General features: G+C 49.3%; 1 protein-coding gene across 3 annotated transcripts in view; it reads right to left on the bottom strand.

Moving 5' to 3' along the window:
* Window positions 1-19,650, bottom strand: part of myo6a (myosin VIa) — a 190,010-nt gene that overhangs the window by 116,212 nt on the left and 54,148 nt on the right. For all 3 annotated transcript variants that reach the window (XM_079255818.1, XM_079255819.1, XM_079255820.1), the window contains exons 12-14: window positions 18,424-18,568; window positions 1,746-1,903; window positions 1,572-1,663 (exon numbers count right to left, since the gene is read on the bottom strand). In XM_079255818.1, the coding sequence (XP_079111944.1) occupies window positions 1,572-1,663; window positions 1,746-1,903; window positions 18,424-18,568 (395 nt within the window). The remainder of the gene's footprint in view (window positions 1-1,571; window positions 1,664-1,745; window positions 1,904-18,423; window positions 18,569-19,650) is intronic.

Below are 19,650 nucleotides of genomic sequence, written 5' to 3'. Positions count from 1 at the left end.
CCGCTTAACGAGAGGAACCGACCGCCGCCTAACGAGAGGAACCGACCGCCGCTTAACGAGAGGAACCGACCGCCGCTTAACGAGAGGAACCGACCGCCGCTTAACGAGAGGAACCGACCGCCGCTTAACGAGAGGAACCGACCGCCGCCTAACGAGAGGAACCGACCGCCGCTTAACGAGAGGAACCGACCGCCGCCTAACGAGAGGAACCGACCGCCGCCTAACGAGAGGAACCGACCGCCGCCTAACGAGAGGAACCGACCGCCGCCTAACGAGAGGAACCGACCGCCGCCTAACGAGAGGAACCGACCGCCGTTTAACGAGAGGAACCGACCGCCGCCTAACGAGAGGAACCGACCGCCGCCTAACGAGAGGAACCGACCGCCGCCTAACGAGAGGAACCGACCGCCGCCTAACGAGAGGAACCGACCGCCGCCTAACGAGAGGAACCGACCGCCGCCTAACGAGAGGAACCGACCGCCGCCTAACGAGAGGAACCGACCGCCGCCTAACGAGAGGAACCGACCGCCGCTTAACGAGAGGAACCGACCGCCGCCTAACGAGAGGAACCGACCGCCGCCTAACGAGAGGAACCGACCGCCGCCTAACGAGAGGAACCGACCGCCGCCTAACGAGAGGAACCGACCGCCGCTTAACGAGAGGAACCGACCGCCGCCTAACGAGAGGAACCGACCGCCGCTTAACGAGAGGAACCGACCGCCGCCTAACGAGAGGAACCGACCGCCGCCTAACGAGAGGAACCGACCGCCGCCTAACGAGAGGAACCGACCGCCGCCTAACGAGAGGAACCGACCGCCGCTTAACGAGAGGAACCGACCGCCGCTTAACGAGAGGAACCGACCGCCGCTTAACGAGAGGAACCGACCGCCGCTTAACGAGAGGAACCGACCGCCGCCTAACGAGAGGAACCGACCGCCGCCTAACGAGAGGAACCGACCGCCGCCTAACGAGAGGAACCGACCGCCGCCTAACGAGAGGAACCGACCGCCGCCTAACGAGAGGAACCGACCGCCGCCTAACGAGAGGAACCGACCGCCGCCTAACGAGAGGAACCGACCGCCGCCTAACGAGAGGAACCGACCGCCGCCTAACGAGAGGAACCGACCGCCGCCTAACGAGAGGAACCGACCGCCGCCTAACGAGAGGAACCGACCGCCGCCTAACGAGAGGAACCGACCGCCGCCTAACGAGAGGAACCGACCGCCGCCTAACGAGAGGAACCGACCGCCGCCTAACGAGAGGAACCGACCGCCGCCTAACGAGAGGAACCGACCGCCGCTTAACGAGAGGAACCGACCGCCGCTTAACGAGAGGAACCGACCGCCGCCTAACGAGAGGAACCGACCGCCGCTTAACGAGAGGAACCGACCGCCGCTTAACGAGAGGAACCGCTTTCATCTCCGTTTCAGCCACAGGAAGTCTTTCAGAGTCCGAACACACATAGCAAACACACACACACCGGACACACACACAGCCAACACACACACACACACACACACACACACACCTCCAGATGTCTGCTGAGGCTTCAGCCTGCAGCGTGAACTCACCTCCTTCAGGATGCGCTCGTTGAAGAACTGCTGCAGCTTCTCGTTGCAGTAGTTGATGCAGAACTGCTCAAAGCTGTTGTGTTCAAAGTACTCTGAAAAGCAGAAGAGGAAGCGGTCAGCGCGCCTGGACCATCCGTCTGCTGGCGTTCCTCAGGGGAAAAAGCTTTTACAGACCGAAGCCGGCGATGTCCAGGACTCCGATGAAGTTGGCGGAGGAGTCGAAGGGGAAGCACTGGTTCACCCGGGTCACCACGTGGTCAAACAGGCGGCTGTAGACGGCCTTCGCCAGAGCGTCGCGAGCGTTGTTGGCCTGTTCCACTTTGAGTGGCACTCTGGTGGAGACAACAGAGAACAGGTGAGAATCACACAGAGGACCTGAAGTATTCTGATTTAAAGGCTCAGGGAGCGAGGATGACTGACATCTAGTGGTGAAGACGGGTACTGCACAGTGGTAAATGTACGGAGGCCCTCAGGGGCCACATTTCTACCAGACATCAACATGTTTTCATGCTGAGCTGACCCGGTGGCCTGAGGTGCAGCCATGAGGCACTACAGGTAACTGCAGTCGTCTTCTATGGTGCTTTTAGGGCGTGGCTTCTCCCAAACAGGATGTAGCAGGAATTTCACAGCGAGCCCTTCCGACTCTTCTGGCTGATCCACGTCTGCGATCAGTTTCCCCTCATTTTCCTACTTTATGTCATTAAACAGACCCAGATACAATAAATTCTCTCAGTTGAGGACGAGTCCCGTAATTCCCGTCTGCCTAGCACAGCTTCAGCAGATCGTTACTGGCGGCGAGCTCCGGGAGCAGCGGCGAATCATCGGGCTGAGGCAGAATAGGTACACCACATCCATGGTTAAATGTTTACAAATATAAACAATACTAAACTAACATGAACCTGTCTACATAAGCCCCGCCCCCTCCCGTGTTAAAAAAACAGTGGTTTGTTGTGATGGACGCCGCCTCCGCTTTGACAACCGTAAACGTGAAGCCACGACGTTCAGCCTTCATGAGTCGGGGGGAGAAGAAGAAGAAACAGCTGGAGCAGGTAAAACATGTTTAACTTGGAAACTTAAAATGTGAAATGTTTAATATTAGCCGTTCTGGTGCGTAAGCTAGCGCTAGCATGCTAACAGCTAGCCATGTTCACACTTAGCTTAATTGTTATTTCAAGTAACTGATGATCGACTGTTTTACGTTATTTTTACGTTTTCCAGGCAGAGACGCCGATTAAATGATTTATTGGTCGTCATTGGACATGTTTTGTTTTCATATATATAAACTTTGTAAAACCGATGAGGGGTGTGTTGGTAGTCCAGAAGGTGGTGAGGGGGGGCAGAATGGATCTAATCAGATCAGAATAGATGATATCTAATAAACATGACCAGCTGGTCAGCTCACCGTATTTCAGAGTTTTTGTTGAAATGACACCAGAACCATCCTGCAACTAAAACCAGTACATGTTGTCAAATAAAACAGAGATAAATGGTTCCAGAATAATGTGAACACATCCGAGAAATGTTTTGATCCACTGTGTTGTACAGGAAAATATAATCTAATAAAACTGTGGAGGAGGTATCAAACAGCCTTTTCCAGTTTCATTTTCGTTGATGACATTCATGTGAGTTTTCAGGAACTTCTGCTGATTTAAGTTTTAGTTTTATAAAAGCACCATTAGAGTGAAGTGGGAGACTTTTCTTCTCTGAGTCTCATGTTGAGCCGTTTAATGCTGTAGTGAAACGTGATAATAAACAACAACAGACATATAAACTGATCAAACTGACTCAGGGGTCCTGCTTTGAATCGGGGCCCCAGTTGGCAGCAGCCGTGTCGGGGAGGCTGTTGGAGCTACTCTCCGGTTCCAGTGATGAGCTTCAGCAGCAGCTGACAGAAAGCCGGCTGGAACAGGACACTGATCTACTGCAGGGCTCAGTTTATGGACACTTCACCTCTGGACTTCAGCATGATGCCGCTCAAGGACACAATGGGGAATAACTCCTGAAGAGTGGCACCCAAAGCCACAAATAACGACTTCCTAAATCCACCTCCTTCCAGCCTGCCTCCTCGACCTCTCGCGGTGACAAACTGCCGCCCTGCACATACCTCTCTAAACCAGATATCACAGAGAATAATGATGTCTGATCCCTGCAGGTGCCGCAGTGGCGTTTTTCTAACATGAGGACGACCCGCCGTGCTGAGGGCAGACCTCCTAAAGCTGCAATCTGGAATCCATTTCAGCACCTGCACTCCATTTGCATTCCTATCAGATCGTAGCATGTGCTGTAGCAGCGAAAAACGGCGGGACTTCCAGATTCTTCAGCGTTAGATTTACCCTGCAACAGAAGTCCCAATGAACAGGTCTGGAACAAGCTGCTAAATGTGCTCAACAGCCCTTTTCTCATGCACCGACCATGCATTTATCCTTTCATTGTCATGCCTTTTAACCTTTACTTCACCAGGAAAATGCTGCTGTGACCGACCACCTTCTTCCCAGAGGGTCCTGGCTGAGACAGGCAGCAGCAGAAACAGCTAAATGTTGCAGTTAAAGCACAAACAAGAGACTAGATACACAAACAAGTCATAAAAAACATGTGCATGCAGTGGTTTCAGCCTCAAAAGCTCATTCAATGAAATTCTCTCAGTTTTCATTTCCCCAGAACAAACAAAAACCTTTAACCTAAGTCTGCCCGCCACGGGGGACACGAAGAAGCAAAAGTTTCAATCAGCACGGATTAAATCAGGAGCCCAGGTAGGCAGGAGATGCCTTCCACATGACAGGTTGCAGCAACATCATCAAAAGAAAAACAACTTAATTAGAAAATAAAACAACTTTAATGCCGAGCGTGAGGCCTGAAAATTACTGAGTCAGCAATAAAAAACTCCCAAATGTTCAACAGATTATCTATTTAATAACCCTCCAGTCAGTCATAGGATCATTCGTTGATTCAGAAAACAACAAACTTCATCCTCACAGGAAGATCCTTCAGAGTATCCTGGTGAGGAGAAGTGTCCAGATCACATGAAAACAGGGGAGCCTCAGGGATCGGTGCTCGGCCCTCTTCTCTTTCCGCCATACACCTCCTCACTCGGTGCAGTTAGAAGCTCTCACGGCTTCTCCTACCACTGCTATGCAGATGACGCTCAGCTTTTCCTCTCCTTTCCACCAGACGACACAATGTTTCACTGAGAATATCAGCTTGCCTTGCTGATATCTCTGCATGGATGAAGGATCGCCACCTTCAGCTCAATCTGTCCAAGACAGAGCTCATTGTCTGTCCAGCCGATCCTTCCTTACATCCGCAGGTACGTGTGAAGCTCCGCTCTGTCACACTTGTTCCTACGTCTGCTGCCTGGAATCTGGGTGTCATGGTGGATGACCAGCTGACCTTTAAGGTCCATGTTGCCTCGGTTGCCCGTACCTGCCGATATGCTCTCTACAACATCAAGAGAATCAGACGTACCTGACAGAACACATGACTCAGCTTCTGGTTCAGGTTCTGGTCATCTCACACACTGATTACTGCAATACCCTACTGGCAGGTCTGCCTGCATGCTGGTTAAACCTCTGCAGATGATCCAGAACCAGCAGCGCGTCTGGTTTTCAACCAGTCCAAACTGGTTCATGTCACTCCGCTGCTAATCACACTTCACTGGTTTCCGGTTGCAGCACGCATCAAATTTGGCTTCTGGTTTACAAAACAATAACTCAAATATATCCTGTCTACCTTCACTCCTTCATCCAGACCTACACTCCTTCTTGACAGCTACGTTCCACCAGTGGAAGACACCTAGCGTTACCATGACTATGTGGGACTAAATCACCAGCCAGACTCTTTTCCTCTGTTGTTCTTTTACCCCCCCCCCCCCCCATAACAGTGTTGCATCATTAACATGTATGTCTCCTGTCTCAGCAGGTCTCCCTGGCCGGGAGTAGCAGTTCCTGTTGTCTGTTGTCTTTCTGTCCTCTTCCCCCCACACAGCAGAGGCAGATGGCTGCCTGTCCTGAGCCGGGTTCTGCCGGAGGTTTCCTTCCTGTTAAAAGGGAGCTTTTTCCTTCCCACTGTCGCCAGTGTGCTTGCTCAGGATGGGAGATTGAGTTGGACTCAACTCAATCTGTTGGTTTCCTTATTTAGGCTGTTATGAATTGGCCTTCATTATGTTTTCCCCTCTGTCTGTAAAGCGTCTTGAGATGGCATTGCCGTGATTTGAGTCTATAAAAATAAAGTTGAATTGAATTGAATTGAATCGGAACGATCTGCCGAACTCTGTCTGATCTGCAGAGTCCTGATCTGCTTTAAGCTGCAGACTCAGCTCCTCAGTTCTGCTCCTAGTTTAACTATATTTGTCAGAGTTGGAGAACTTAGCCCAGTTCTTTACAACAAACATTATGGTATTCATTCTTTGTATTTCAACATAGGTAATATTGTGGGGTGGGAAGAAAAATAACAGCCTGTAGTACTACATGTCAACACCGGCGTCCAACTGGACTCCATCAGTCGACCAGCACCTTCCTATGATGTTCCTACTGTTTGATTTCCTGCTTGTGTTGCTCTCACTCATATGTAAGTCGCTTTGGATAAAAGCGTCTGCTAAATGACTGTAGAATAGAATAGAATATTGTTTCAGGTAAAGCAAGCAATGCTGGGTTTCTGCAGGGATGTGATGGGATATAACGAGTATATTCACAGGTGTAAAAAACCGTTTGAGCTGCCGCAGGAAGAGTCATCAGCGTAGAATATAAATTATGATGTGAAACATTTAGATTTTTTTTTTTTTTTTAAGTGTGCCAATGTGGATCCCTAAGATTGGTTTGATGAGTGTGTTTTATGTGTTAGACTTTGGGTGAATTCTATATCTTTGTATGTTAAGGCGGGTTTTTAACCTTGTTTTAATCCGTTTTTTTTTTTATGTAAAGCACTTTGTGCTACTTTTGAATGAAAAGTGCTATATAAGTAAACTTTTATTAATTGATTGCGCATCATGAGCATAAATAAATAATAGGAGACCTCGTACCGAACCCTGAGGCACCCCTTCAGACACATCTTAAGACGTTATTAAGATCAACTGAGAGAAATTTAACTGCTGTAATCTTACTTTCAATCATTTTTATGGTCAAGTATCTTCTGTTAACTGTTTTAATCGTGTCAGTTATTCTGTGGACTCAGCCTGACCAGTAAAATGTTCATCATGACAATCAGACCGGCAGCTGCAACATTAACCAGTGATGAGCAGAGACTGGTAAACGGTAATCTACAGAAACATACTGGTGTCCAGGACCTCAGCTGGACATCGATCTGCTGGAGGAGTCTGCTAATCTGCTGCCTCTGCGGCTGGAGAGTACCTGTACGTTAAAGCATCGTAGAAGCAGCAGAGCAAGCCGCCGTGTGGGATCAGTCGTTTAATCCAACGGCTCGTCGCTTCTAACAACAGATCACATCTACACAGATTTCCATCACTCAACATGCCTGAAACATGTTTATTCTTCCCAGTTACAAATCTGACTGGTTCCAGTAGCGTTGTGTTTATCTGTCCAACCAAAAGAAAGCTTTGCATCGGCGTATCGCTGACAGACGTTTGACAAGCTTCAGGTTGGGAGTGGAGGCGGAACGAGGAGTCCCGACTGCATGGTGTCCCACAACCTGCCATGCCGAATCAGAAGCGGATTCACTTCAACCTTCGTTTCAAGCTTGACACGATGCACACGAAGGCTCAGAGGTTGAGAAGGCCTTCATGTTGCAGCCATCTCTACGGACCGAACACCCGCATGATGGCAACAAAAACACCATCACATCAAACCATCTTCCCTCAAAACTGGTGGAATGCCGACGGTGACAAGCTCCCAGCGACGCTTCAGATACTCCATCAGCCTCAGCCTTCTGTTTCACACACAGCTTCATCCAAATAATCCACATTTCAGCAGTGAGAGGGAGAGAACAGAGAGAGAACTGGAGGTATTCTGACAGTTTCACTAAGATAAAACCTACAGAGTGGCTCTAAATTCTGACTCACTGCTCATCAACACTCCCACAGCTGCTGACCTTCACCCCTGGCCTCTCTGCACAACCTGCTCTGTATAATTCATGCCGACGACTGCTCCGAGGTTCTCCCACTGCTCCGGGGTCCTCTCATTTAGAAGCCCAGAGGTCTAAATGCCACGACAGCACACTGTCACAGCACTAATCATACAAATACCCTCATATGTATTCCCCATGAGGCTTGGCAGAGAAAATGTTTCTTCCCTCCTCTCTCCATGTAATTACTGATGTCGCCTTGTGGAGAAATTGGACTCTCTGAAGACGCTGCTGTGCTCAGTCCTCAAAGATACCACATGGGAAAAATGCATTTAAAATTGGACGTTTTAAATATTAAAGAAAAATTATACTATGCAGAGGAGAGATTCAGCTTTACATAATTATCCCGAGTTCTGCTGCACAGCACATTAAACCTGCACTCGACCCTCTGGACTCCCAGGACGACATCTGGGATCAAAAACAGGAAGGAGGAGGAGAAGCAGCGCCAGAGCCGATAAACCTGAGAGGCACGAGCTCCGTTGTTAAAACGCCTCCAGAGCGCCATCACTTTCCCCATCAGCACGGTCTCACATCCTTCTAGCCTCAACGTCACGTCCGCGCGGAAACGTCACGTCTCCGTAGAAACGTCACGTCTCCGTGGAAACGTCACGTCCGCGTGGAAACGTCACGTCCGCGTGGAAACGTCACGTCTCCGTGGAAACGTCACGTCTCCGTGGAAACGTCACGTCCGCGTGGAAACGTCACGTCCGCGTGGAAACGTCACGTCTCCGTGGAAACGTCACGTCTCCGTGGAAACGTCACGTCTCCGTGGAAACGTCACGTCTCCGTAACGTCACGTCTCCGTAACGTCACGTCTCCGTAACGTCACGTCTCCGTAACGTCACGTCTCCGTGGAAACGTGTCTGCAGGCTGACTGGGTTCAGATTTCACAGGATGATGAATTCAGCTTTGCAGACCGTGTCTGAACCAGCTCCGGTTTATCGCTGGTGGCAGTCGCTCCACGGTTGCTATGGTTACCATTGAGGACATGGTGGCCTCAATGGTAACCATGGTGGCCTCCATAACAGCAGTGTATGCGAGGGTTCACGCTCCGTCCACAGACACGGTGTTGGGTTAACCGATGATTCTCTCTGTGAGCAGGTGTGAGGCGAGTGGTTGCTCGTCGCTCCGTCTTGGTTCGGGCAACCGGTCCAGGCGTACCTGCCTCTCACCTGCTTATTGCTGAATAGGCTCCACCCCCTCAACACCTTGACTGGGCCTAAGCGTGCGGAAAATGAGTGAAGCACAGCAGAGAGGGATGAACGCATGAATGAGGAGCCGGTTTCAGGTCTCATCCAGGTTTTCCATCGTATTTACGGAGTAAAACCTCCTGCCTTCCATCGTTCTCCAGCTTTGGCTTCTTCGCTCAGCTCGGAGCGCAGAACGAAGAGGTGGACCCTTTCCCTACAGCACTGTCAGACTATTAGGTAAATAACTGGCGGACTGTAATACTTCATTTCTACAGTTGGTGAAACCAGGCGTCGCGTCAGAGAGAACAGAATCTGAATGAAGATTTCAGCAGTTGGGCTGCAGAACAAGTCTCTCCTGAACGCCGGTGCTTTTCATGCCGGCGTGGCGGTGGAAGAGCCGGTGGAAGCATGAAGGAGGAGAAATGTCTCGTTTCTGTCAGGTTGACGGTTTGATCCTCCTGTTTTGAAGCACACTGACTTCCTCACTACGCCGCTAGGACTCTTGGAAAAAGCTTTTAAATGTTGGGATGGGAACGCCGTTTTCCACGTCCAGTGGAGATATACATACATATACATATATACATATATATACATACATATACATATACATACATATATACATATATATACATATATACATACATATATACATATATATACATACATATATACATATATATACATACATATATACATATATATACATACATATATACATATATATACATATACATACATATATATATACATATACATACATATATATACACATATACATACATATACATATATACACATATACATACATATACATATATACATATATACATACATATATACATATATATATACATATATATATACATATATATATATATATACATATACACATATATACATATACACATATACACATATATACATATATACATATACATATATATGTATATATACATACATATATATATATGAATACATATCTATATACATACATATCTACATACACACATACATACATATATACATACATACATACACACATACATACATACACACATACATGCACGCCATCACACAAGCAACAGCCGAGAAACAACAACGGAGCTAAATGTTAAATGCTGTATTTGAACCCGTGCCTTGTATGTGTACCTGTGTACTGGTGCACAAAATGGACCAATCGCTGAGCTGAATTCTGTTTCGTCCAATCACAGGAGAGGATTTTAACATTTGGCAAAAATGTGAATAACTTAAAATGTTTAAATGTTCCGACGACCAAAAGTCGTAGGACATATCTCCTGAATGAGCTGAAGAGTTTGATACTTTAATGGTTGAAGTGAGACAAACGGTGTCAGAGGAGCAGCGTGCCAAACATTTTGCAGGTAAGACGCTGGGGACCGGGACCGAGACCAACCGGACACTGCAAACCGGTGCAGAGCTCTGAAACCCTGTTGAGCAATCGCTGTGCTGAATTTTTGCAATGTCCAATCCGCATTTGGTTGGAAGGACTTTCATCCAATCACAAGGCTGAATTTATTTTTACTAAATGCTAAATTTCTCAAAAACTACAAAGATTTAAAATAAAAAATAATTGGAGCCCACATGTCCTGCAGGAGCTGCAGGGTTTAATTTCAGAATGGTCGAAGAGACCTGAACGGTGCAGGAGGAGTAAAGTTTGGCGGAATAATAATAAAAATGGCCGAACAGGATCTCAATAATGTGAATGTTACCATGGACACATTAATAAATAAAAGTCCAGATTCCATCATTTCTGTGCGACGCGACCCAGCATGTTGATCGAGTCTGAAAGAATCGGATCAAACTGTGGACAGATTTCATGTTTCTCGCTGCTTCCAGCCTCCATGTGGAACTTTTCCTCCTGCTGGGGAGCCCTCTCCCCCACCACCGCGGCCTGCACGCCACCGCGGGCCTGCACCCCACCGCGGACCTGCACGCCACCGCGGACCTGCACCCCACCGCCACCGCGGCCTGCACGCCAGAGTTACACCTCCGTCCCGACAGGAGGAAACATCTCACCCAGAAGCTGCACAGATTTATGCCACTCTTCATCGCCACAGAAACGTCCCCACTCGCTGTTCCACAGGGCCGTTACCACGGCAACAGCTGACATGTACAGCATCTTGTGGTTGCGGCGCCATGGCAACAGACCAGGTCTCGGTGAGTCAGCTTGTTGACTCCCCGGAGACTTACATCCTGCTGCAACATCTATGGTTCATAATCACACTGGTGCAATCAGGCCCGTTGTAGCCGGGAAACACTGCAGGATGACAGACCTCCAGGACCGGACTGGGTCCCCCTGACTTCATTCCTGTCCGGGGGGGGGGGGGGGGGGGGGGGGGGTTCCGATAGTCTGGGGGTTCCGCCCAACAGAACCCCCAGACTATCCTGGTCTAATTCAGAGTTTGCACTTCATCCGTCCCTTTAGTTCTGCTGGTACCGGCCTTCCTGGTTCTGGTCCTGGTGGAGGTTTTCCTTCCTGGTTCTGGTCCTGGTGGAGGTTTACCTTCCTGGTTCTGGTTCTGTTGGAGGTTTACCTTCCTGGTTCTGGTCCTGTTGGAGGTTTACCTTCCTGGTTCTGGTCCTGGTGGAAGTTTACCTTCCTGGTTCTGGTCCTGGTGGAGGTTTTCCTTCCTGGTTCTGGTCCTGGTGGAGGTTTACCTTCCTGGTTCTGGTTCTGTTGGAGGTTTTCCTTCCTGGTTCTGGTCCTGGTGGAGGTTTACCTTCCTGGTTCTGGTCCTGGTGGAGGTTTTCCTTCCTGGTTCTGGTCCTGGTGGAGGTTTACCTTCCTGGTTCTGGTCCTGGTGGAGGTTTACCTTCCTGGTTCTGGTCCTGGTGGAGGTTTTCCTTCCTGGTTCTGGTCCTGGTGGAGGTTTACCTTCCTGGTTCTGGTCCTGGTGGAGGTTTCCCTTCCTGGTTCTGGTCCTGGTGGAGGTTTCCCTTCCTGGTTCTGGTCCTGGTGGAGGTTTTCCTTCCTGGTTCTGGTCCTGGTGGAGGTTTACCTTCCTGGTTCTGGTCCTGGTGGAGGTTTCCCTTCCTGGTTCTGGTCCAGATGGAGGTTTCCCTTCCTGGTTCTGGTCCAGATGGAGGTTTTCCTTCCTGGTTCTGGTCCTGGTGGAGGTTTCCCTTCCTGGTTCTGGTCCTGGTGGAGGTTTTCCTTCCTGGTTCTGGTCCTGGTGGAGGTTTTCCTTCCTGGTTCTGGTCCTGGTGGAGGTTTACCTTCCTGGTTCTGGTCCTGGTGGAGGTTTACCTTCCTGGTTCTGGTCCTGGTGGAGGTTTTCCTTCCTGGTTCTTGTCCTGGTGGAGGTTTACCTTCCTGGTTCTGGTCCTGGTGGAGGTTTCCCTTCCTGGTTCTGGTCCTGGTGGAGGTTTCCCTTCCTGGTTCTGGTCCTGGTGGAGGTTTTCCTTCCTGGTTCTGGTCCTGGTGGAGGTTTACCTTCCTGGTTCTGGTCCTGGTGGAGGTTTCCCTTCCTGGTTCTGGTCCTGGTGGAGGTTTCCCTTCCTGGTTCTGGTCCAGATGGAGGTTTTCCTTCCTGGTTCTGGTCCTGGTGGAGGTTTTCCTTCCTGGTTCTGGTCCTGGTGGAGGTTTCCCTTCCTGGTTCTGGTCCTGGTGGAGGTTTTCCTTCCTGGTTCTGGTCCTGGTGGAGGTTTTCCTTCCTGGTTCTGGTCCTGGTGGAGGTTTTCCTTCCTGGTTCTGGTCCTGGTGGAGGTTTTCCTTCCTGGTTCTGGTCCTGGTGGAGGTTTACCTTCCTGGTTCTGGTCCTGTTGGAGGTTTACCTTCCTGGTTCTGGTCCTGTTGGAGGTTTACCTTCCTGGTTCTGGTCCTGGTGGAGGTTTTCCTTCCTGGTTCTGGTCCTGGTGGAGGTTTTCTTCTATGGTTCTGGTCCAGTTCTTATAAACTGTCCTAATGTGGACTGCTAATCGGACTTGGATGAGATGATAAAGATCAATAGGAGGCCGGTGTGGAGCAGCAGGTTCCCGCTGGTCCTATCACCGTGTTGAAGACGAGCCGACTGCGTAACATTTCTGCGCTGCAGCTCGTCCTGAACATAATTTTTCTGTTCATCACCAACAGCGACCAAACGTCAAACCGCCATGTTTACGGCGTCTTCCGACTGTAAATAAGGACCGTTAATCACCGGACGGTGTCCGGTTCCTGCAGCCGAGCGGAAAGGTCACTTTTAATCAACAAGCCTGTAAACAGGGATCCTCCTGCAGCCTGGAGGAGGACTGACCCCACCAACAGCCCAGTCACAGCTGGGGAGCTGGAGTCCATCCCAGTAAACATGGAGCGAGAGGCGGGAACATGGCCTGTCCATCACAGGGACGATACTCATCCCCGTTCGCTGAAAACATTCTCGTGTTTGGGCGGGAAATGTCAGCCGCTAGTGATGCTGCTAACGCAGACGTTTCTTCTGCCTGAACGGTTCCAGCATAATGATGAAGCCTGATGAGTCTTCCTCACCCCGGCACGGCTCTCCAGTGTGTTTACATGTGAGTCATCGACAGACAAAGCAGCTCTGTTCATCCATCAGGAATCATCAGATAACGGATGTCCAGCTTCAGAACTACATCCCATAATATCCACTGCCGATGGTTACGACTAGATTCACTGTTTAAATCATGAAACTGCAGGAAATTCTGCAGTTCTTCCACCGACATCAGATATTCTGATCAACAATTTATTTATTCTAGCTTCAATAAAACTTTATTTCACCATCCATCATCCATCTATCCATCAATCATCCATCAATCATCCATCCATCAATCATCCATCCATCATCCATCCATCAATCATCCATCCATCATCCATCCATCAATCATCCATCATCCATCCATCAATCATCCATCCATCATCCATCCATCAATCTCCATCCATCATCCATCCATCAATCATCCATCCATCAATCATCCATCCATCATCCATCCATCAATCATCCATCCATCATCCATCCATCCATCATCCATCCATCAATCATCCATCAATCATCCATCTATCCATCAATCATCCATCATCCATCCATCAATCATCCATCCATCATCCATCCATCAATCATCCATCCATCATCCATCCATCAATCATCCATCCATCAATCATCCATCCATCATCCATCCATCCATCATCCATCCATCATCCATCCATCCATCATCCATCCATCATCCATCCATCCATCATCCATCCATCATCCATCCATCAATCATCCATCAATCATCCATCCATCATCCATCCATCAATCATCCATCCATCATCCATCCATCATCCATCCATCTATCCATCATCCATCATCTATCCATCAATCATCCATCAATCATCCATCATCCATCTGCATCAATCATCCATCCATCATCCATCCATCAATCATCCATCCATCATGCCATCATCTATCCATCAATCATCCATCAATCCTCCATCTAATCATCCATCCATCATCCATCCATCATCATTCCATCATCCATCCATCATCCATCCATCCATCATCTATCCATCATACATCCATCATTCATCCATCATATCATCCATCTTCCATCATCATATCCATCAATCATCCATCATCCATCCATCAATCATCCATCATCATCCATCATTCAATCAATCATCCTGCATCATATCAAGCCTCAATCCTTCATCCATCAGCATCAATCCATAATCATCATATCCATCCATCATAATTACATACTTAATCCATATATCTATCCATCAATCATCCATCCATCATCAATCCATCAATCATCATCATCATAATCATCATAATCCATCCATCATCCATCCATCAATCATCCATCCATCATCCATCCATCCATCTATCCATCAATCATCCATCATCCATCATCCATCCATCCATCATCCAGCTTCAATCATCCATCATCCATCCAGCATCCTTCCATCATCCATCCATCAATCATCCATCCATCATCTATCCATCAATCATCCATCATCCATCCATCAATCATCCATCCATCATCCATCCATCTATCATCCATCCATCATCCATCCATCCATCTATCCATCAATCATCCATCATCCATCCATCATCCATCCATCCATCATCCATCCATCATCCATCCATCAATCATCCATCAATCATCCATCATCCATCCATCATCCATCCATCAATCATCCATCAATCATCCATCAATCATCCATCATCCATCCAATCATCCATCCATCAATCATCCATCATCCATCCATCAATCATCCATCCATCAATCATCCATCATCCATCATCATCCATCCATCATCCATCCATCAATCATCCATCCATCATCCATCCATCTATCCATCAATCATCCATCCATCTATCCATCAATCATCCATCCATCATCCATCCATCAATCATCCATCCCTCATCAATCATCCATCATCCATCCATCAATCATCCATCATCCCATCCATCAATCATCCATCCATCATCCATCCATCATCATCATCTATCCATCAATCATCCATCATCCATCCATCCCATCATCCATCCATCAATCATCCATCCATCAATCATCCATCCATCAATCATCCATCATCCATCCATCCGTCCATCCATCTATCCATCAATCATCCATCATCCATCCATCAATCATCCATCCATCATCCATCATCAATCATCCATCATCCATCCATCAATCATCCATCATCCATCCATCAATCATCCATTATCCATCCATCAATCATCCATCCATCCATCATCCATCATCGATCAATCATCCATCATCCATCCATCAATCATCCATCCATCATCCATCCATCCATCATCATCATCCATCCATCATCCACCCATCCGTCCATCCATCCATCATCCATCAATCATCCACCCATCCGTCCATCCATCCATCATCCATCCATCCATCATCCACCATCCATCCATCATCCATCCATCCATCCATCATCCATCCATCCGTCCATCCATCCATCCATCATCCACCCATCCATCCATCCATCATCCATCCATCCATCCATCAATCATCCATCATCCATCCATCCATCCATCATCCACCCATCCGTCCATCCATCCATCCATAATCCACCCATCCGTACATCCATCTATCGATCGATCATCCATCCATCAATCATCCATCATCCATCCATCCATCATCCATCCATCCGTCCATCCCATCCATCATCCATCCATCCATCCGTCCATCCGTCCATCCATCCATCCATCCATCCGTCCATCCATCTATCCATCATCCATCTATCATCCATCCATCAATCCCTATCCATCAAACATCCATCCATCATTCATCCATCCATCAAACATCCATCATCCATCCACCATCCATCCCATCATCTATCCATCCATCATCCACCGATCCGTCCGTCATCCATCCATCATCGTCAATCCATCACCATCCATCATCATTCCATCCATCCATCCATCCATCATCCATCCATCTTTAATCCATCCATCCATCATCCATCCATCCATCATTTCATCCATCATCTCATCCATCCATCGTCCATCATCCACCATCATCCATCCATCATTTATCCATCCATCCATCATCCATTTATCCATCCATCACCCTATCATTCATCCATCCATCCATCCATCCATTATTCATTCATCATCCATCCATCCTCCATTATTCATTATCAGTCATCCACCATCCATCCATTATCCATCCATCATCCATCATCCATCCATCCATCCATCCATCATTTATCCATCCATCCATCCATCACCCATCATTCATCCACCATCCATCCATTATCCATCCATCATCCATCCATCCATCACCCATCATCCATCCATCCATCCATCCATTATTCATTCATCATCCATCCATCATCCATCCATCCATCATCCATCCATCATTCATCCATCCATCCATCCATCATTCATCCATCATTCATCCATTCATCCATCCATCCATCATCCATCCATCCTCCTTTATTCCATCCATCCTCCTTTATTCATTTATCATTCATCCACCATCCGTCCATCATCCATCCATCATCCATCATCAATCCATCATCCTTCCATCTATCCAACCATCATCCATCCATCATTAAACATTCATTCATCATCCATCATTCAGCAGCAGATGGCGGGACGGAGGCGTCCAGCAAAGGAAAGGATGAGAAGGATTTCCTGAACTCCGCAGACAGTCAAAGCAGAACCTCTACAATAGAAACGTTGCTGTCAGAATGCTGTCAGAATGAAATAATCCAGATCGTGTAGATGCAGCCGGTCTGACATGCAGGGGGGGGGGGGGGGGGGGTAGAGCTCTGCCTGGAACAGCAGCCTGTTGACTCGTTCCAGCATCCAGTCCAGATGGTTCGCCACTTTATCCGTAATGCGTGTTGGCTGCAGCGTTCCCATGTGATCTGGCGCCGATCTGACAGCGTGATGAGGAGGCGGGACTTCCAGCTGTCTGAAAAAGCCCAACTTGATTTAAAAGAGCCTCATTTTACCGTTCTGTACGTATGCAGAGATAAAGCCTGAGCGTCTCTCTGGACAGCGCTAACCAGATGATGCCCCACCATCTGCTGAGTCCACAGCCCGCCCCCCACAGCCTGCAGCCCCCGTCCACAGCCCGCCCCCGGCAGGCTGTCGCCCGCCCCCACAGCCCACCCCCCGCAGCGCCCCGTCCACAGCCCGGCCCCCGCAGCCAGCCCCCCTACAGCCCGCAGCCAGCCCCCCTACAGCCCACAGCCCGGCCCCCTACAGCCCACAGCCCGGCCCCCTACAGCCCGCAGCCAGCCCCCCTACAGCCCGCAGCCCGCCCCCCTACAGCCCACAGCCCGCCCCCCTACAGCCCACAGCCCGGCCAGAGGTTCAGTGAACGCAGCACGCGTTCACTGAACCTCTGGCTTATTCTCCAGAGCTGTGATGCAACATTCAGCTCCTTGGAGGAACATTTCACACGGAGAGGCGAAGGAGTGGCGGCGGTTCGAGGAGCTTTTCATGCTTTAGACGGCAGAAAGTTCTCTTTAAACCGTGACGCCGTGAAAGGGTTAAAAGGAGCAGCGAAGCTCCAGAAGCTTTATGAAACGATCCTGAGATGTGAACAGAAATGATGACGTAACCAAGCTGCAGTTGATCAATCCAAGCCGTTTCGAGCCGCCGACACGTCTAAACACAGCCCACTGGACCCGGTACCACCGCCGGCTGGGGGGGCGGGGGATATTTACATATTAATAGATCTGCACCAACCAGATAAGGCAGAGGAGTAAAGTTAAATGCAAATGAATTGAAGGAAGTGTTCCATCAGTGGAGAACACAGGCTGGGAGGAAGCCATTAGATGAGTTTCAGGAGGTTTAATCAGAACTTTTACACCTCAGAAGGACTGCAGCTCTACGCTACAAGCTCTGGTAGAGGGCAGCCTGAACGTTTACACCCTGATAAGTTCCGCCTCTGCATGTCGGAGTCCTTCCTTTACACTGTCATCCGTTTGTCAGCATGAGAGGAAAAATCTCACGCAGTCCGGTGCTCCAGCAAGCTGGCAGACACCTGCGAGTGTGTGTGTGTGTGTGTGTGTGTGTGTGTGTGTGTGTGTCAGTGACATGTACTGAGCGTTTCACAGCGGCAGCGTTTGGTAACGCCTCTGCTGAGCGCTCAGCAGAAGAGCCGCTTACTTGATGGCCGTTCCTTTGGCGCCCCCTGCTGTCGTCAGCATGACCCTGGTGGTGAGGCTGACTCTCAGATCCTCCTCCTCCAGCCCCAGCAGCTCGGCGCAGTGCTCCAGCGTCTGGCTTGACTGGTTCTTGATGGTGCAGCCGCCTGCCAGACAAGGAGAAGGGCAAAACATCAGCACCACTCCCGGCGTGTATCCTGATGGAGAGCAGCTGCCTGCGCAGGCGGCATCCATCAGCTCACGACTGGCAACAACTCCATCCTGCTCCGGATGTCAGGCAAACGTGCTGGAGCAGGGAAACAGCTAGAAACCTGCAGGACTGGATCAGGACCCGGATGCTGCTGCAGAAGCTTTATGAAGATGGAGGTGGACAAGATGGAGGCAGTTTCTACTCCTCCCCTCCAGATGCTGTCTGCAGTTTACCTTCATACGACCTTTTCATGGTAAACTAACCCCCCCCCATCCAGGGGAAACCAGACTCTCCTCTGATTATCCTGCCAGACCGAGAGCTGGACGTAAAACACTGATGGACAAGCAGCGGCTTTAACAGGCGTCCCGCAGCGCCGGCGTCTCTCCCGCAGAGGGAGAAACCGGTGGGAAGGGGCTCCATGTAGAGGAACTGGAAAATGTCAAAGGATCATCTGGTCTCCATGAAGCCGAGCTTCCCTGCAGGGTTCCTGTGAGGCGGAGGATGGAGCTGGGAGAACGTCAAACTTCCCGTTACGGAGGCTGGGATACGAACTGCATCGCTGGCCGGCGGGGATCGGTCCAGGATGACATGAGACCAGCCGCCGCGATGGAGCGAGCGGCGCCGGCCTGGGGCGATGCTGCTGATGACCCGCATCAAAACGACAGGTTCTGTCAGTTCCCATCAACCCGGATCCACCGGGACCAGCCTCTCCTGGACGTCTGGTCCAACGTCAGGACTCCCAGCAGCAGAGAGCGGAAAGGTCCGCCCCCCCCCTCACTACTACATGTCCTGGTCTCCGTCTTTAGGCTGGATCCATCTTCCTCGTCTTAACAACTTGATCGTTTGTGAAGCTCATGTTTTAGAGTTTCATCAGAAAACGTTGCAGAGAAACTTCAGATTTATGATTCCCTCACAAAACGCTAACAGTTATTACACATCATTAAGGTCCAATACACACACACACACACGCACAGACACACACACACACACACACACACACACACACACACACACACACCCTCAGCGTTAAACACTCTG

The sequence above is a fragment of the Telmatherina bonti genome, assembly GCF_933228915.1.
Source record: "Telmatherina bonti genome assembly, chromosome: 16".
Lineage (NCBI taxonomy): Eukaryota > Metazoa > Chordata > Actinopteri > Atheriniformes > Telmatherinidae > Telmatherina > Telmatherina bonti.
This window is presented reverse-complemented; position numbering and strand designations above follow the sequence as displayed.